This window comes from Nilaparvata lugens, chromosome X (assembly GCF_014356525.2).
Source record: "Nilaparvata lugens isolate BPH chromosome X, ASM1435652v1, whole genome shotgun sequence".
Classification (NCBI taxonomy): Eukaryota; Metazoa; Arthropoda; class Insecta; order Hemiptera; family Delphacidae; genus Nilaparvata; species Nilaparvata lugens.
This window is the reverse complement of record NC_052518.1, coordinates 413015-430743: the sequence shown is the minus strand read 5'-3', so window position 1 is coordinate 430743 and position 17729 is coordinate 413015. Positions and strand designations below refer to the sequence as shown.

The 17729-nt window shown below is 33.7% G+C and overlaps 2 protein-coding genes across 6 annotated transcripts in view; one reads left to right on the top strand and one right to left on the bottom strand.

The window, feature by feature from the left end:
* Positions 1-17729, top strand: part of LOC111064282 (cytosolic carboxypeptidase 6) — a 115545-nt gene that overhangs the window by 59648 nt on the left and 38168 nt on the right. Inside the window, exons 1-2 of one of the 2 annotated variants that reach the window (XM_039442196.1) lie at positions 6800-6937; positions 13736-13858. In XM_039442196.1, the coding sequence (XP_039298130.1) occupies positions 6919-6937; positions 13736-13858 (142 nt within the window). In that variant the 5' untranslated portion in view covers positions 6800-6918. Of the gene's footprint in view, positions 1-6799; positions 6938-13735; positions 13859-17729 lie in introns of those variants that run through there. The other variant, XM_039442194.1, reaches the window with a different exon arrangement.
* Positions 1-17729, bottom strand: part of LOC111064270 (ELAV-like protein 3) — a 152259-nt gene that overhangs the window by 100395 nt on the left and 34135 nt on the right. For 2 of the 4 annotated variants that reach the window (XM_022351977.2, XM_039442201.1), the window contains exon 1: positions 6377-6532. The exons of 1 other annotated variant lie outside the window; for it this stretch is intronic. The gene's annotated coding sequence lies outside the window, so the exon portion shown is untranslated. Of the gene's footprint in view, positions 1-6376; positions 6803-17729 lie in introns of those variants that run through there. One more of the 4 variants, XM_022351978.2, reaches the window with a different exon arrangement.

The window sequence follows — 17729 nt, the reverse complement described above, 5'->3', positions numbered from 1 at the left end:
GAATTAAATGAAAGAAACATGATATTTTCACATGTTTTAAATATGAATAAAATGTACTTATGTACAAGGGAAGGACAATAGTGAGCGAACGCGCAAACACTGGCATCGCAGGGGGAAGAATTATAGTGCACTTAGACTTTTTTGGACAAATTTTTTTCTGAAAGTGATTCGGATAATCGGTGATTCGGATAGTCGGAGTTCGGATAAATTTGGAGTTCTACTGTATATAGATTAATCAACACATTTCAAATAATATTAACATATTGCCATTTAAAAGCCAAAACCTAATCTCCCCTAACCTCTCCTTCTAGGTTAAAAACTTGATTGAACAGTTCTACTGTATATAGATTAATCAACACATTTCAAATAATATTAACATATTGTCATTTAAAAGCCAAAACCTAATCTCCCCTAACCTCTCCTTCTACGTTAAAAACTTGATTGAACAGTTCTACTGTATATAGATTAATCAACACATTTCAAATAATATTAACATATTGCCATTTAAAAGCCAAAACCTAATCTCCTCTAACCTCTCCTTTTACGTTAAAAACTTGATTGAACAGAATCTTCTTTAGATTATCATATACTAGACAAATCGGTTCTCACAGGCGGTTCTGGCAGACCGAAGTTTGTAACATTCCTTTTAAAGGCAGTTTGAAGGGACGGATTCAAAGATCCAAAGGATCCAAAGAGCCTCACACGTCAACCGAAGCTTATTGTGTGTCTAAAGCCAGTTACTCATACATCGATTTTTGGACGTACGTTTTTTTCCTTCCTTATAAATTCTATTAGATTAAACAAATGATGTCAAACATATATGATGTTTAATCTAGTATAATTTATAAGGACGGTTTTCATATGTCCCATTATTCACGGACAAGGGCTTTGCGGAAGCTCTTTTGTGAATAGTATTTTTGTTTGCATCGGTTCTCACATAAAATGTTAAGGTTCATTTCCACCATCAGTTACATTATTCCAAAATGTTGATATGAGTTGTGTACTTATAAGTTTAAAGTTAATTTCTACTGTATTATTGATACATTATGATATAGTGCCAAATTAACCTTTCAGAAGTGCTTAGTATCTTTAAATTGTTAGTTATAGGTATCTGATGAGATGTTTTTTATTTTGTTGTATTGCTGATGTAAACAATAAAACTTGAAACTTGAAACTTGAAAAAACGAACGTACAAAAATCGATGTGTGTAACTGGCGTAACACTAAACCAATCCGGCCGGAAAATTTCGCGATGACTTTCAAGAATTCATGATTCAATATTTGATGAGAAAATATCAGTTCTATCAAATTGAAGGTTGAGCTAGTTTTAGTTTGATTGGAATTAAAGATTGAGTGAGCTTTAGTTTGATTGAAACTGAAGATAGGTTGGTTTTAGTTGAGTGATTGTAGTGGGCGAGCGTAGAGGGGTATGGCGTGGTGGCCGGGTGCGTGTGTGCTTGCCCGGTTCCCCTTTTTACAGGGTTGCCAGTGCCTTGCTCCATGCTAATTTCAAAGAACTTCCCCTCCTTCAGAGCCCACCCCACACCTCGCCAGTCTAAAGCTGAAAATCGATAGACTTGGTTCTTAGTCATAGCTGCAGCTTTACCCCCCCCCTACCCCTCCGGCACACACCCTACAAGTACCTTGAATATTTCGGTGTGCAGTGTCTATATCGATCCAAATTACACCACAAGCAATTTTAAAGCCTTGCCATTGATCTATCTGCCCTGGACTGTTGGTTTATACACTATTTGATTGCACGAGTATGAAACTGTAAAAAATATCACCTTAATTCACATCAACTATTATATAAAAAGGATAGAATTGGCTTATACAGGATTGGAAATTCACGAATGAGGTATCATCAAGTCTCAACTACTGGACTGATTAACTCATCTATATAATATAATAAAGTAAAAATTGGCTTATACATTTACGGGATAGGAAATTCACGAATAACGCATCATCACGTCTCAACTACTCTCAACTGAGTAGCTTGCCATTTTGCATATAGATTCTTAATTTACTGAGGATGGTTATAGGCCTATTTTTAATTCTTCAAGTTTTCAGTTTGTCGAGTTTTTCATGTTAATGGAACAATTAACAATTATTGTCAGGATCAATTCACAATTGATAGCATTTATTTTAAATATACTTATCATTGTTTGAATAAAAAGATTCCATTTTAAATTATTAGTTTAAGATTTAGAAACAGTTAAGTCTCTACTGCTACTGGCGAACAAGTGTTTCACTTATGCCAGTAGTTCTTCACCTCCAGCCGTATTTTTCAGATAGTTGATATAGATATTTAGAATAACAATTATTGTTTTTTTCTGATTGTCACATCTTTGTACTGTTTTCTGTGATTTGGTGAAATAAATTCAATTGAATTTAATTGTTTCGACATCCAAAACTCGAGAACGAAGATGGAATCTCGTTGCAGGGAATTTGTAATAGATTTCCTGTGTTAGGTTATTTTAAATCAATAATACGCTGTTAAATGTCTACTATCATCTAAAGAAGATGCCACAAACCAGCGTATTTTGTTTCTCGTCAGTTGCAGCAGTAAGATACAGATACAATAAACGTAGCGTCTGCTACTGAAAATCAAAATGCGCGTGTTTATGACGTCTAAGCCCGTACGCACCTTTACAAATACTCTACTATCACAAGTCATTCAAAATTACAAGCGTACGCTGAATCGAGATTTCCACTACGACTGCTCTCATATTTCATTCAGGCCACTGAATATTACGTTCGGAGTATTCGAGGAAATTGCAACTTTTCCTCGTTCCTGTCAGAGGTCACGGTTATTGAAAATTCCTGAGAATCGTACGATATTATTTGATTAAGGGGTCAGCGTAGCGTAAAACGTAACATCGTAGTAAATCTGCCCAATTGAGAGTTCTGTTCGAGACAGAATGTCTGATCTCTGCTGCCTCAATATCTCTCCACTCTCGCACATAACTACAGAGTGAGTCATATGAATGGGAACCCTTCAATGAGTTGGAGACTGTTGTAGATATAATACTGTCACTTTCAGGATACATTATTGGTCAAATACTCCACCTTTTGAAGTACAACTGAATATCAACCCTTCATGAGGACGGGTTGTAACTCAAATATTTTAAATGTAATCAGCCATTGTGTGGTACATCATTTTAAAGACTTTTTCAAAACAAAAGAGATTGCATCAATAAAAATGTTCTTGTGTCCAAAATGGCGGCTGATTGAAGTTTTAGTTTTTTAAGAAATGATTGGTAAAGTAATGAAACTTGAAACAACACTTATTTGAATGAATAACGAAATACATTGATGGAAATTACTGAGATATTGCAATTATTCAAATGCTAATGAATTAATATTATTATTATTAAACGAAAATCCAAATTAAATGCTGTAATTCACCCTATATTTGCAGTAGCAGAAGTCTTCGGGGTGAATTATTACAGCATTTAATTTGGATTTTCGTTTAATAGAAATACAGTGAAAAAAGTGGTTATTCATTTAGTACTCTGTTTACTACATTCCATTTTAAAAGATGCTCGAAATGCCCTCCTTCTCTCGTTTGACAGTGTGCCAGTCTGTCATAAAATTATGACATATGATAATGGAGGTGTATCAGGCATCACATTCAGTCATTTCCAAAGAGATCAGTGGAGATAGTTATATCCATAACTACTATTACATCATCCTGAATTTCTTTAAATTTTCAATGCAAGACTTCACTTTTTTGAGATTACGAAGGTGTACTATATTGAATAGTTGAAATCTTTTTGATAATGACATCGCTCTGAATATTTGGAACAGAATGCTTCTCCTTGGATATGGGAGATTAAACGATTATCATATCCGAATCGTTTCATTCAACTACCGAATTTGATTCTATTTCAATAAATTTATTTAGTCAAGTTTAGCAGCTTCTAGCAGCGATCAGAGGAACATACAATTGATAGATTTTCCGGGGGGCAGGTACGATAGTCGAAAAAGGAACATCGATACTCAAAAATAATGGTCGCGAGAAAAGATTATCATGTCCAATATTAAGAGTATCGATCGAAGTAGACTAAAACCGTCATAATCACACATAATTCCATCGGGTTTGAACATAAATTGAACGAAAATATGATTCGAATGTTACAGGATGTCGTAAATTATGAAATTTGTGGGGTTAGAACCCCATAACTGAACGATAAGAGGGAGAAATATTGGGGAAATACAACTATCATTATTTGCAGCTACCGTAAGTTGATATAGGTGCTGGAACTATACTTTTATAAGCTCTCGATTACCAATTTAATACAGTGATGGTGAAGTATAAGGGCTGCAACACTAGAGAGCAACATAGAGTCAAACTCCTGAAACATATAAAATTTACTAATCTACCAAGTAAATTAGCTAGTACCTTCTAATCTGAGCTTTCTGATGATAATTACAGCTGTAAATTATACTATACTGTAATGTGAAGGTCGGAATGAATTCCATCATATGAATGCATATGAGCCTTAAACATGCGGGTAGTGCATTCCAATAAAGGACTATGTCTAAGGGAGCTGCATCTATATACTACGCTACCCGTTCAGTAAAACTTGTTTATTGAATGATTCAGAACATGAATAGTGGTGTTGTAATGACGGAATGGAATACAATGATGGGATTAGATTCAAAACTTTAGAACTTGACTTCTGAGTGAATAAAGATTTCGATTGAGGTAGTCTGTAATTTTTATTTAGGTCTACAAACATTATTCATTGTTGATGTCTTAAAATGACATACTTTGGCCATACATTGAGTGCAGTGACAGTATCTTACAGTACTATACAGTAATATTGCAGAAGTATTCATAAAATACGTTTTGTGTTGAACTCACGGATATGTCAACTAGTTGAATACGAAAAATATAACAGGCAACTGAGAAGAAATTTTATAGATAGGTTCATATGCGTTTTAGAGGCGTTCTAACTCATTTTATGCATGCGTTTCTGAACGTACTATTTGAAATACATTTATTCATTGATTGTACAAAACACTATAATCATTGAACAATAAACACATTGGAACAAATGAGTGCTTTTTGTACAGTCGTCCCTCTCTTGATATCGACCGTTTTTAAAACATGTCGCAGTGTTTTAACGATAATCGCTGTGATTCATCATCATTTAATTGAGCATGACATATATGCGAAAAGAAATGCACAAAATTTAAGGTACTTCATTTTTCATTTTCCCCACAAAAACCCATGCTTGCCCAAGAAGTGAGTTGAAACACAGTATGCCACGTCTATACAGCGACCCAGATTACAGATTTTGTGTTCAGAATTGACTGTATTTCTATAATAGCATAAATTTCAATATGAATACAGTACTTATTGAAACAATTGACTGATATTCAACGAATAATGGAATTTATTGCACGTGGTGGACGAAAGACATTGGAGGTGCTTTTCAAGATAGATGCTTCAGACTTTACGGGAAGTTCAGTTGAATTTCAAGTGCTAAGCTCCTTCAGTATTGATTAGCTACCGTAACGTTGCTGTGATGAAGTTCCCAAGCTATTATTTAGACTATTGATACAAACGTAAGCGTCGGGCAAAATGCTTGATATATTAAGCTGGGTTCCCACACAACAGGAGAAATGTAATTCCTATCATTTTTAATGGGATTATTTATACTCGCTCGACCGGGCTCAAGTCGTATTAGAATTATTTCATTGTTCACTGTCACTGTTGCGTACGAATCCAGCTTTCTTTTAACTGGACCTTCTGATACATGACTCATTTATTAGGGGTTGTTTGTATGAATTTCAACTGTTCAACCCCTCACTCAAACTTTGTTCAACCCTTCACATGATTAGCCGACGTTTGTGCTCTAGAATAACACTTACAGCTCCATCTGGCTATTGATAATTATTGAAGTATTTTGTATTTATTAATTAAAGTAATAATTATCATTGAAATATTTTAATCATAGATAATGATGGCGTACATTATCATTCTATTCTGCTTGCCTTGAAGGATTAGCCACGTGTCTTTTCCCACACACAATCCTACTGAAAAAATTATTAAAAATTTCTAAAAATATTAAGAAATTTCTGTTTTATCACTATTATTTTATTTAATTTTTCAAGGTAATATTGATAACTGTGGTTTCTTGAGAGGCCTTATATCACCTTTATGCCCTGGGGATTTTATTGGAAATTTTCCTATAAAAAATTTATTAAATTAAAAAAATATATAGAAATATCAAAATATTTTATAAAAAATATTTAGTATTTGGGGGTGTTGAAAATAGTTTTTTTACACACGGTTTATATCTAATAAAACTATCTAAGTTAAATTTTTTAATTAATTTTAATTTAATTTATAAAAAGTAACGTACCGACTTTGAAGACAAGAAATCGACGACGAAATCAGCGGATCGCAGTTCCCGTACAAAAAGGAATGAAGACGGCTAAAAAATCTGTGCTGAACTACTACAAACAAAAGACAAGTTGCAGTCGTACCGTGCTGAAACTAAATGGCAAGCAGGGCCAGGGACCGGTAGCGGTTAAGACAGGCGGCAGGCATACAAAACCAGATCTTACGCCTTTACAACTTCACCAAAACTCCTCGAACGGTGATTCACTGACAGAGACTCTAGGAGTTTTGCGATTTCGGGCCCAGTTTATGTAAGTAAGTAGTTACTGTATGAGTATATTTTGAGAAAAAATGCAAAACTACTGCGGACTACTTTTAGTACGAACAGTAAAAGCGCATTATAACTGCTGGTCCACACCCGGATCGATAGTAAAGTAAAGCAAAGCTCTGAACAGTGCGCACACGAGGGCCTGCTTGCCTGAAGGCAGCTCAAGGGCTGTAGGGCTGAAGGGCTGAAACCCGGTCCAAGACCAGCCCGGGACCCAAGCGAGCGAGGCGAGCAACATGGGCGATTTCGATTCAGGTCGGTCCGCAAAGCACAAACCCCACAGCCCGGGCAGGGCTCCTCTTCAGCCCTTTACTCTCTTTCACAAATCACTACTTTGACATTAGAACATCACAAAAACCATTGTTTCCACTTATATCATGGAGAAAATATAGCATAAGAGGATATACCATGGTATAGGATGTTTATGTTCCAAATTCCACTGTCAAATCAAGCCGACAGACCTAGTGAAACTATGTGACGCTGGTGTTCTCTTATACCATACCGGTCATACACTCACACCCGGCCAAAACATTAATGATAGACATTAATCGGCTTGAGTTAGCACAAAATTTCACTGTTAACTTAAGCAGACAGACTTAGTGAAACTATGTGGCGCTGGTGTTCTCTCATATTGTAATAATAACAGTAATAATAGACAGTAATCGGCTTGAGTTTTGGAAACAAAACACCGGCTGGAAATTTGGAACATAAACTCCTTATACCATGGGATAACTTTCCCATGCTAACTTTTCTCAATGCTGTTATCTACTCACCAAGACTGGTAGGTAGTACGCTTTGCTGACTAGATTTGCCAAGCTACATTATCAGAACGTCACACATACAACACAAACTATTTTTCAACTTTCATCCACTTATATTCACTTACAATAAAAGATAGACTTGGATAGACCACTACTAGATGCCGGTCGCACAAAATCCGGTTAAATTTTAATCATGATTATACCACGAGAACCAATCAGAGGCATTCTTTTCGAAAAAGTCTTCTGCGATGGTTCTCGTGAAATTAATCACGATTAAAATTCAACCGGCTTTTGTGCAACCGGGCCCCTCTGTTATCTTCTCACCAAGTTTGATAGTAATGTTTGGTAAGTTGCGTGGTTCCAGTATTAGGAATCACACTACACACTCTCTGCGCTCTAGTATTCAGCTCAAGTATTTTTGCTAGTAGCATAGTAACACTCACTCTATACTTAGCAGAATCTAGTCACAGATGAAATACAAGAGGGCTATCACTTCCAAGTGACGTAGTTCATTCATCATTTCGAGAACATTTATTCAATCAATCATTCAGAATTACACAACTTACAGAAAAGTACCACAGGCTTATAAGCCCAAAACGGTTCCAATTCTAATTTATACAACAGTTCAAATGTAGCTAGGTTATGTGTCACTTAACATTCTCCTATTACACATTCAATTTACAATTCGAAACACACAAAGATTATTTTTATTTGATGCACACAAGAGATTTACAAGAAGAGATTATGCTATTCAATTATAGCATTAATGACAATCCAATCCTACAATTTGATTCAAAATTATTGGTTTTTCTACAGAAACGATAATGAATTTCAGATATAGTGGAAGAGTGATGCTACGACACTTTCCATTACAGCACGAAACTTCAATTGCTGAATGCTCTAATACAGATCATTTACTATCGAAAAATGAATGAAATAGATTGATACTTCTACGCAATATCATAATCAAGACTGATAAAATTATGCCTTAATTAATTATGCCAAGACTATTCCATTGATGAATGAATTGTGAAATAATTTTGGTGGAATGAGATTGGTAACTTTAAGGAGTTGAAAGAGAGAGTGGTTTCCATGGAAACGACAATGCAATTAGACGTTGAAACAAAGGGACGGGATAACACATTTGAAATTGAGGAAGTTCATGACATTTTGTTGTATTATTGGAATTTTCATTAAACATTTCGATTGTAGAATTTCGATAGTAGATTGTAAAACAAGTTTAGGGTAGTAAAAGTTGAAAAGTGAGAATAATCCACACGTCATACTGGTCTTCGGCGTGAATGAGTTTACCTCGATAAATTTCCTTTATGCAAGGTTGAGTTGTATTGTTTCGATACTACAAACGTAATATTCAGTGACCCGGATGAAATATGGAATCAGTTAGAGAGGAAAACTCGATACAGCGTACATTTGTATTGTTGAATGACCTGCTGCAGTCGAGTTTCTGTAAAGGTCACACATTTAAGAAGCGTCACAAACACTCTCATTTCACTTTCCATCAGCTGTTGCTATTTTCATTATAATTGTATTTGTACAGAAACATCAAGATTCAAATTCATTTATTTTGCAATAAAATAATACAGATTGAAAAAATAAATATTCTCAATTTCTAATATGGCACTGCCGTCAAAGAACAACTTGGTAAGTTCCAACATCTAGGTATAGCAAACATGTCAATAGAAAAGAAAATAGAGCTTATTCAAACCATTAAAATGTATAAAATTACGGAAACTAATATAAGATACTCATATAATAATAATAATAATGACGATATAATAATGAGTTATAATTGTAAATGACGTTTCGAATTGCATGTGTTGTGAATAAAATTATAACTTTTAGGCCGTTTGCACAGTGTAAGTTTAAGCTAAAGCTTAAACCAAATCTGGATTTTTTTTGGTTTAAACTAAAATTCAGTTTGCGCAGTATCAGTTTAAACTCTGTATTGAGTTTAAACCTCCAAAACAGGAGGTTTAAACCAAATAATTTGGATTAACTAGACATCTGTAAGATTTGATGGGGAAACAGCTAATAGTAAATTATTTTTCGACGGTTGTTTTTAATGCTTCTGTAGACGATAATAACTATTTAGGTTATAGTGAATCATTATTGATAGAATTGACAGGAATTGATAGAAGTTTTCAATCGATTGATGAAGATGACTGTGAAGAAATTTTAGAACCGAGAAAAATTGGGCAAAAAACGAAACATTTAAATTTCTGGGATGATAGAGAATTTTTTTAACGGTTTTGCTTGAGTAAAGCAAGTGCCAATTTAGTATTTGATTAAATAAGCCACTTAATAGAAAATAAGACAATTTTTATCAGTGATTTTTGATTAGAAAACATGTTTTTAATAACACATGACTGAGATATTTTGCTTTCGAGAGATTTCTAATAAATGAGGAAGACCGTAGTAGATTTAAGTAGATTTTCATAACTGGTTCCTCGTTCCAGAACACTTAGAAATTACAATTCTCCTCTCAACAGAATACAGAGAAGCTACAATAGTTTGTCTGGACACCTATATCTCTTCTGGTTCTCTCGCGCTAGATTCCGAAAAGCTCTATATAATACAATATATAATATAATACAATGGTATAGTAAATCTATATATAATACAATGGTCTGGTCTGAGCATTGATATTGTGATCTGGTCTACATCGATCATTTTTTCATGTGTGTGGGTGTGCATATGTTTTGGGACTTGGAAATCATTAATATGTTATATTTTTGGTTATTTCATTCTTTTAATACTTGTGTTATTAGAATTTTATATTTCAATTTTTGGACCTTTTATGAGTAGTATTTCGATGCTTTGTATTCATCTCATCTTTTCATATTATGTATTTTTTTTAAATTATTGTATTTTTCCATACTATCATTTTGTACCTTATTACCATATGTAATAGGATAAATATTACCATTTGTACCTATTTCTTTTTATGATTTTTTATAAGTTTTCTATATATTATATTTTAAGATTTTGCATTTTCTTGTAAAGGAGACATGTTTGGGGAAACCCGTTGTCTCCATTGTAAATAAATGAATAAATAAATGGATATAATAATGAGTTATAATTGTAAATGACGTTTCGAATTGCATGTGTTGTGAATAAAATTATAAGTTTTAGGGCCGTTTGCACAGTGTAAGTTTAAGCTAAAGCTTAAACCAAATCTGGATTTTTTTTGGTTTAAACTAAAATTCCGTTTGCGCAGTATCAGTTTAAACTCTGTATTGAGTTTAAACCTCCAAAACAGGAGGTTTAAACCAAATAATTTGGATTAACTAGACATCTGTAAGATTTGATGGGGAAACAGCTAATAGGCTAGTAAATTATTTTTCGACGGTTGTTTTTAATGCTTCTGTAGACGATAATAACTATTTAGGTTATAGTGAATCATTATTGATAGAATTGACAGGAATTGATAGAAGTTTTCAATCGATTGATGAAGATGACTGTGAAGAAATTTTAGAACTGAGAAAAATTGGGCAAAAAACGAAACATTTAAATTTCTGGGATGATAGAGAATTTTTTTAACGGTTTTGCTTGAGTAAAGCAAGTGACAATTTAGTATTTGATTGAATAAGCCACTTAATAGAAAATAAGACAATTTTTATCAGTGATTTTTGATTAGAAAACATGTTTTTAATAACACATGACTGAGATATTTTGCTTTCGAGAGATTTCTAATAAATGAGGAAGACCGTAGTAGATTTAAGTAGATTTTCATAACAAAATAAGGTTTTTATCTTACATTCTCGATTATATTTTTTGGTGCCAACTAAATATAAGTTTGTTTCTAATAGTATTATAGCATTTCACCATTTTTTGAAGAATTTCTTGATCGCTTTTCACTTTTATTACCGTACAGCTTGCAGCTCTTTGGATTTTGAACCAGGAAATAGTAGCTATATAACCTCAATTTTTTGATGGTTTGTAAACAAATAGCAAATTTCCTGTAAAAGTTACCCTTCCTGATATTATAAACGATGACATACTATTACCAACTTAACGCTAAACTAGTTTAACTTAAACTGGATTAGTAAATGCACTGAGAAAACCGATTTAAGTTTAAACTTTCAGATTAAATTAAACTCGATTAACTTAATCGAGTTTAGCAATCTATACTGTGCAAACGGCCCCAAATGTATAATTTTTGAAATTTTTCACTGAAGAACAATTTTCCTATCATTTGTCATTCTTGCTTCGTTTATTATTCTTCTTTTTTTTGTTTGTAAGATTTATTTTTATAAGTGTATTTTTCATTTTTGTTTGTTATATTCTCTGTAATAAACTCCCTTCTTCTGGGGGTACCAAGACGAAGGAAAAAGAAAAAGAAAAGAATTATTATTATTATTATCATCATTATTATAAGTAGAGACCAAGCTGGACTGTTATTAACTGCATGTGGATGATACTGAGTTACTAAATTCTCTAATCAATCCACATGAATTTCCCAAAAAGTTGGCCTTATTAAGCGATGTCACTAAACTTGTCAACTGATTGCCCCGTGTGCTCACTGACATCAGCTGATGCTTAAGTGTGTACGCACCTCCTACTCGACTGCAGCAGGTCATTCAACAATACAAGTGTACGCTGTATCGAGTTGTCCTTTATGAATTTTTCACGTTTTATTCGGGTCACTGAATATTCAAATCAAATTTCATTTATTCAATGAGTTGCATAAAAAAGACAAGCTTCGCAACATTGAATCGTCACAATCAATAATAAATTTATTTATTATTTACAACAATATGGGAGCATACGGGAAAACCCCAAAAATTGCTCCCTAATCAAAAAAAATTACAATAATCACTTTACAAAAAACTTGAAAATCGAGAGAAAGAGATAATGGAAAAACTATTTCATATTTGTGAAGAGAAAAAAATGTGATGAGAATCTAAATATACTGAAAACTAAATATTATATACTATACTATATACTAGAAACCATTTACAATATGAGAAAATAATGAGAGGGGAATCAAGAAAATACAAATAACATTCCAAGATTGAGATGAATGATAACAGAGCTAAGAATGAAAGGAAGTCATCTACTAAATATGGTACTCTATGAAAGTTGATGAGGTCTAGCGTGGGAAAAATAGGTGTCACTTCGGGTGGAGCCGCTTACATGCCTTCTTGAACTGACTGGGATTCATATGAAAAAGGTCTAGGTGAAAACTATGGTAATTATACAAAATAATTATAAATTATTTGGTAATAAAACACAGAACATTATAGTGCAAGGAAGAGACGTCAAAAACAACACTGCCTCTAGGAGCACCCCCTGGAGGAATTCGATCAATTTCAGTTAGGGATTGTACATTTGAATATTAATGTTCAATGATATTCAATTTTCTTCCCTCAAGACATCCACACATTCATCCACGGTGTATGGCGCTCTTTTTAACAGAACTTCCTCTTTTGAACAGAAATTTTTAAATCATGGGGGAGTCTATTTACAATATTATTGTGCAAAAGTGTGGGCCTTTCTCCAGAAGGGTTAGTCTATGTGCCGGGTGACAGAGGATCGGGCCACCATTTCTCGTATTGTAGGAATGATCAAGTACAACGGATGAGAATGCCCTCAAATTTCTACTAACGTATGTGATGACCTCCAGAGAGTTTGGCTGGCAAAGATAATATACTCTCTCTCTCTCTCTCTCTCTCTCTCTCTCTCTTATTTTCATCACAACCAGGTCGTGTGTTAATGAGAAGGATATTTTATATCCTTCTAAGAGAATCGACAATTATTTGTTGAAACACCGCCGATTTATGAAGTTAGTTCACATTATTATATTATCGTTATTCTAATTGCATTTCTATATTTATTCTCATTGATTAATTATTTATACTTTGTGAAATTCGTTGAATAACTAGCATTATCGTCATTAAATGGAAATTAGTGTATAAGCCAGTGAATATTGTAACATACATAAATTTATGTATGTTACAATATTGTAACATATTGTAACATTAAATATTGTAACATACATAAAATTTATGTATGTTACAATATTTACTAATATTTAATATTTACAATATTTAATCTAATCTAATCTAATCTTTCTCTCACATATCACGTTTGTAGTCGAACAAAACAACTCAACCTTGTATAAATTCGAAGAAAGACCAATATGACGTGTGAATTAATCTCACTTTTCAACTTTTCCTAGCTTCAGATTCACTTCTCAATGTTGATTTCCATGAATGTATATCATATTAAAGCTGCAAATTTCATGTACTTTTGCTACAATATTTTATAGAAAGTGAAGACAGTGATAATGAGGGAGGACTTGGCAATGTGTCAAGAGTTGTTATGCGACCCCCAGGACACAGTGGCAAAGCCAAGAGAGGACATCTCTGCTTCGATGCTGCTTTTGAGACAGGTCAGTTAGTCACAACCTGAGGAGAAGATAGCATGAGCAGATATCCCATGGTTTTTGTTCCAAATTTCACTGTTAGCTTGAGCCGAGTAGTTGTTTTTGGTGAAGCTATGTGACGCTTATATTCAATCAATCAATCAATCAATAATCCTTTATTGTCATGGAACATAAAATGTTGTGACAAACGTCAAGATACAATAAAATTAAAAACAGTTAAAAAGAATGTGTATAAAATGTAATAAATGTGTAATAAATATGTCCCTCGTACTATATCGGTCTCAAAGCAATAATAATAGACATTAGTCTGCTTGAGTTAACAAAAATCGGCTAGTAATTTTGAACATGAACGACCTATACCTTGGGATATCTTCGTATCTTCTATATCTATATCTTCTAATTAGATATCTTGGGATATCCAATTATCTTCGTATGCTATCTATTCTCTATGATAATAATGCTCTCGCTACCATTTACTCTTGGACTTGATTATTGGCAGTTTCTTAACAACGTCTTTTTAAAGACTGTTGTAAATTTGAATTTGTTGAAATAGGTGGCTGTCCCTTGCTTTTGAAGTCTCATTTGTGGGATTAGAATATCATTTCTATGCCAGGTAGTGTAGTCATGACATGAGAATGTTGTAAATTCAAATTTGCTGAGTTAGGTGGCCGTCCTTTGTTGTGAGAGTCTCATTTGTGGGATTAAAATATCATTTCTATGCCAGGTAGTGTAGTCATGACATGAGAATGTTGTAAATTAAAATTTGCTGAGTTAGGTGGCCGTCCTTTGTTGTGAGAGTCTCATTTGTGGGATTAAAATATCGTTTCTATGCCAGGTAGTGTAGTCATGATTGCTTCTCTGACATGAGAAAGATTCTAGAGTCAGAGTCACATTATTATTTTTAACATGCAGCAAGCAATTGATTATGAGAAGGGAAGGGAAGGAAAGGGAATGTCAATATCCTCAGGCTTCGAAAGCAGTTACTGCATAACTCTCTGTTTTCAAGTTATCCCACACTCTCTTTTTCCATATGAAAACTTTTGAAGCATGGCAAGAATTATCCAATATCCGCAAGATATGAGCGGATGGAAGAGTCAAAATATTCAAGTACCAAGGAGACGGAGCTCAATGATAGTTCAATCTTCTAATAAGAAGGAGAGTCTATTACACAAACCTATGATGTGCGGCTACCAAACCAAACATCTCCCCAATGTGAATCCCAACATTTTGACCTGACATTTAACATTATCATAGAGAAATAATAGCGTAAGTAGATATCCCATGGTATAGGACGTTTATGTCGCAACTTTTACTGTTATCTCAAGCCGATTACTGTCGATTGTTGTCGATTTTTACTGTTTTGTTGGGGTGAGAGTGTATGAACGGAACAGTATTGATTGATTGATTGATTGAGTACTTTATTTATGTAGATTACAATATATACTGGCTTATACACTTATATACAATAGCTTACAATACAGCAAAATTATAGATGAATTTACATAATATAGACTAAGAAATAATTATTGAAAGTATATGATATGAAAAAGTAATTTGTAATATAATAACTATAGATAATTATATTGTTATGCATCTACATAAATTGGCGGAGCTTTGGACATATCAATGTCCATTCTTTGGGAAGAATATTAAAAATATCCTCCCCACTAACTCTCTACCAAACGTTAATTTCGTTATTTAAACTAAGGATTTATTTATTATGGAAATATTGTGAAAGTTTTAATCAATATGAATATTAAAGAGAAAAAAAACAGAAAATTGATAGAGTAAAATAATTATATAGGTAGATAAGATCAAATAATTGATTAATAAAATGAAGTAGGCTGAAAGTAGATCAGGGTTATCAACTTTCAGTAATATACAGCATTATGCAGTGGATAATTGAAATAACATGAGTTTATATAATATATATATATATACAATTCGTTCTATAACATGGTTTAAAGGTTTGTATTTGTGGGATGGGTGGGGGATGGATGTCATGTGATCGTTCTAGGGCCGGACAGTTTCAGTCATTTGTTCCAAAAGATGTTTTTTTAAAGTTAGGATGAAGCTCGCTCGGCTCTCGATGGACCTGATAGAAACAGGAAGTGCATTCCATGCACGACAGGCACTGACTAAGAAGGTTTTGGTGAAATAGTAGTTCGATGATTGGGTATCCTTAATGTACTTTCTCCGGTTCTAGTATGTGAAGCATCTATCCTCCTACCTTCAGAGACAAATTTGAAATCATCTTTAAAATAGTTCGATTACCGTATATCAAGATATCTCTAACAAGCTTGACTATTCGAAAAAGCCTCTGATCGGGAAGCTTTAATGTTGAACTAGCAATGTGGGCTGGGGTGATATGATCATGGCGTTGGAGAGAGTAGACGAAACGTAGACAATAATTTTGGCAACGCTGTAGTTTATCATTCAGAGTGACTTGCATATCGTTAAGAACAGAATTACAATACATTAAATGTGGGAAGATGAGAGATTGAACCAATAATAATTTAATGTTTCTAGGGAGATATCGTGCATTTTCTTCAATGCATGCATGGCTGAGAATACTTTTTACAAGTTTTGTTCACTTGTTCTGACCAGTCAAGAGTATTATTCATAATAATGCCTAAATTTTTAACTGAGCTACAGTAAGGAATGTCATTACCGTCTACACTAATTTGTGAATCGATTCAAGGTCAATATTGTTTATAAGACGAGAATATCCATTATAATGTTTGTGTTTGATGGGATTAAGCTTAAGGCCATTTTTCTTTGTCCATTCCACTATCGAATTGATATCCTGATTCATTATTCCAACTGTTTCATTAATTTTTGTTATGGACAGCTTAAATAGATTTGAAGGTCGTCTGCATAAGTATGGAAACTGGAGAATTTGATAATGGAAGAAAGGTCATTAGCATACAAAGTGAAGAGGAGAGGGCCTAAAATTGAACCTTGTGGTACTCCATGCATAACGTTTTTCCAAGTTGACTTTTTGTCACCGACAGATACACATTGTTTCCTACCTAATAGATAGGATTTAAACCAAACTAACGAGTTGTGACTGAAACCAAGAATAGCCAACTTATTCAGAAGGACTGTATGATCAACAGTATCGAATGCTTTAGAAAAATCAAATAGGGTGAGGATGGTGCATTTTCTTTGGTCCATAGCTAACCTTATATCATCAGTGACACGAAGCAGAGCTGTCTCAGTTGAATGGAATTTTCTAAAGCCTGATTGAAAGTTATGAAGCTTACTATTGTTGTCTAGAAATTTTACAACTTGAGCATGAATGAGTCTTTCTAGCACTTTGGACAATGCAGGTAAAATACTGATTGGTCTAAAATCCTCAACTTTATTGGGTGATGGAACTTTATTTAGAGGGCGAACCAGAGCAAACTTCCAGTTTTCAGGGAAAATGCCTTCTTCAAGTGACTTGTTGAAAATGTATGTAATGGTTGGTAAAACAGCAAATAACATCTTCTTGATAAATTTAATAGGAATTTTGTCTACACCCATAGCATTACTATGAATACGTTGAATTGCTCTGAAAGTGTCTTCTTCTGAGATTGGATGGAAATGAAATTGATCAGTGATCGGTAAATCTAAGTATGTCGCAACTTTTACTGTTATCTCAAGCCAATAGTCCACGTAGTTCTTTCCCGTGAAGCTGTGTGACGCTCGTAGTCTCTCATACTGTTCCGTTCATACACTCTCACCCCAACAAAACAGTAAAAATCGACAGTAATCGGCTTGAGATAACAGTAAAAGTTGCAACATAAACGCCCTATACCATGGGATATCTACTTACGCTATTGTTTCTCTATGACATCTTCTATAATAAAATAAGGAAAAGAACTGGTTTATA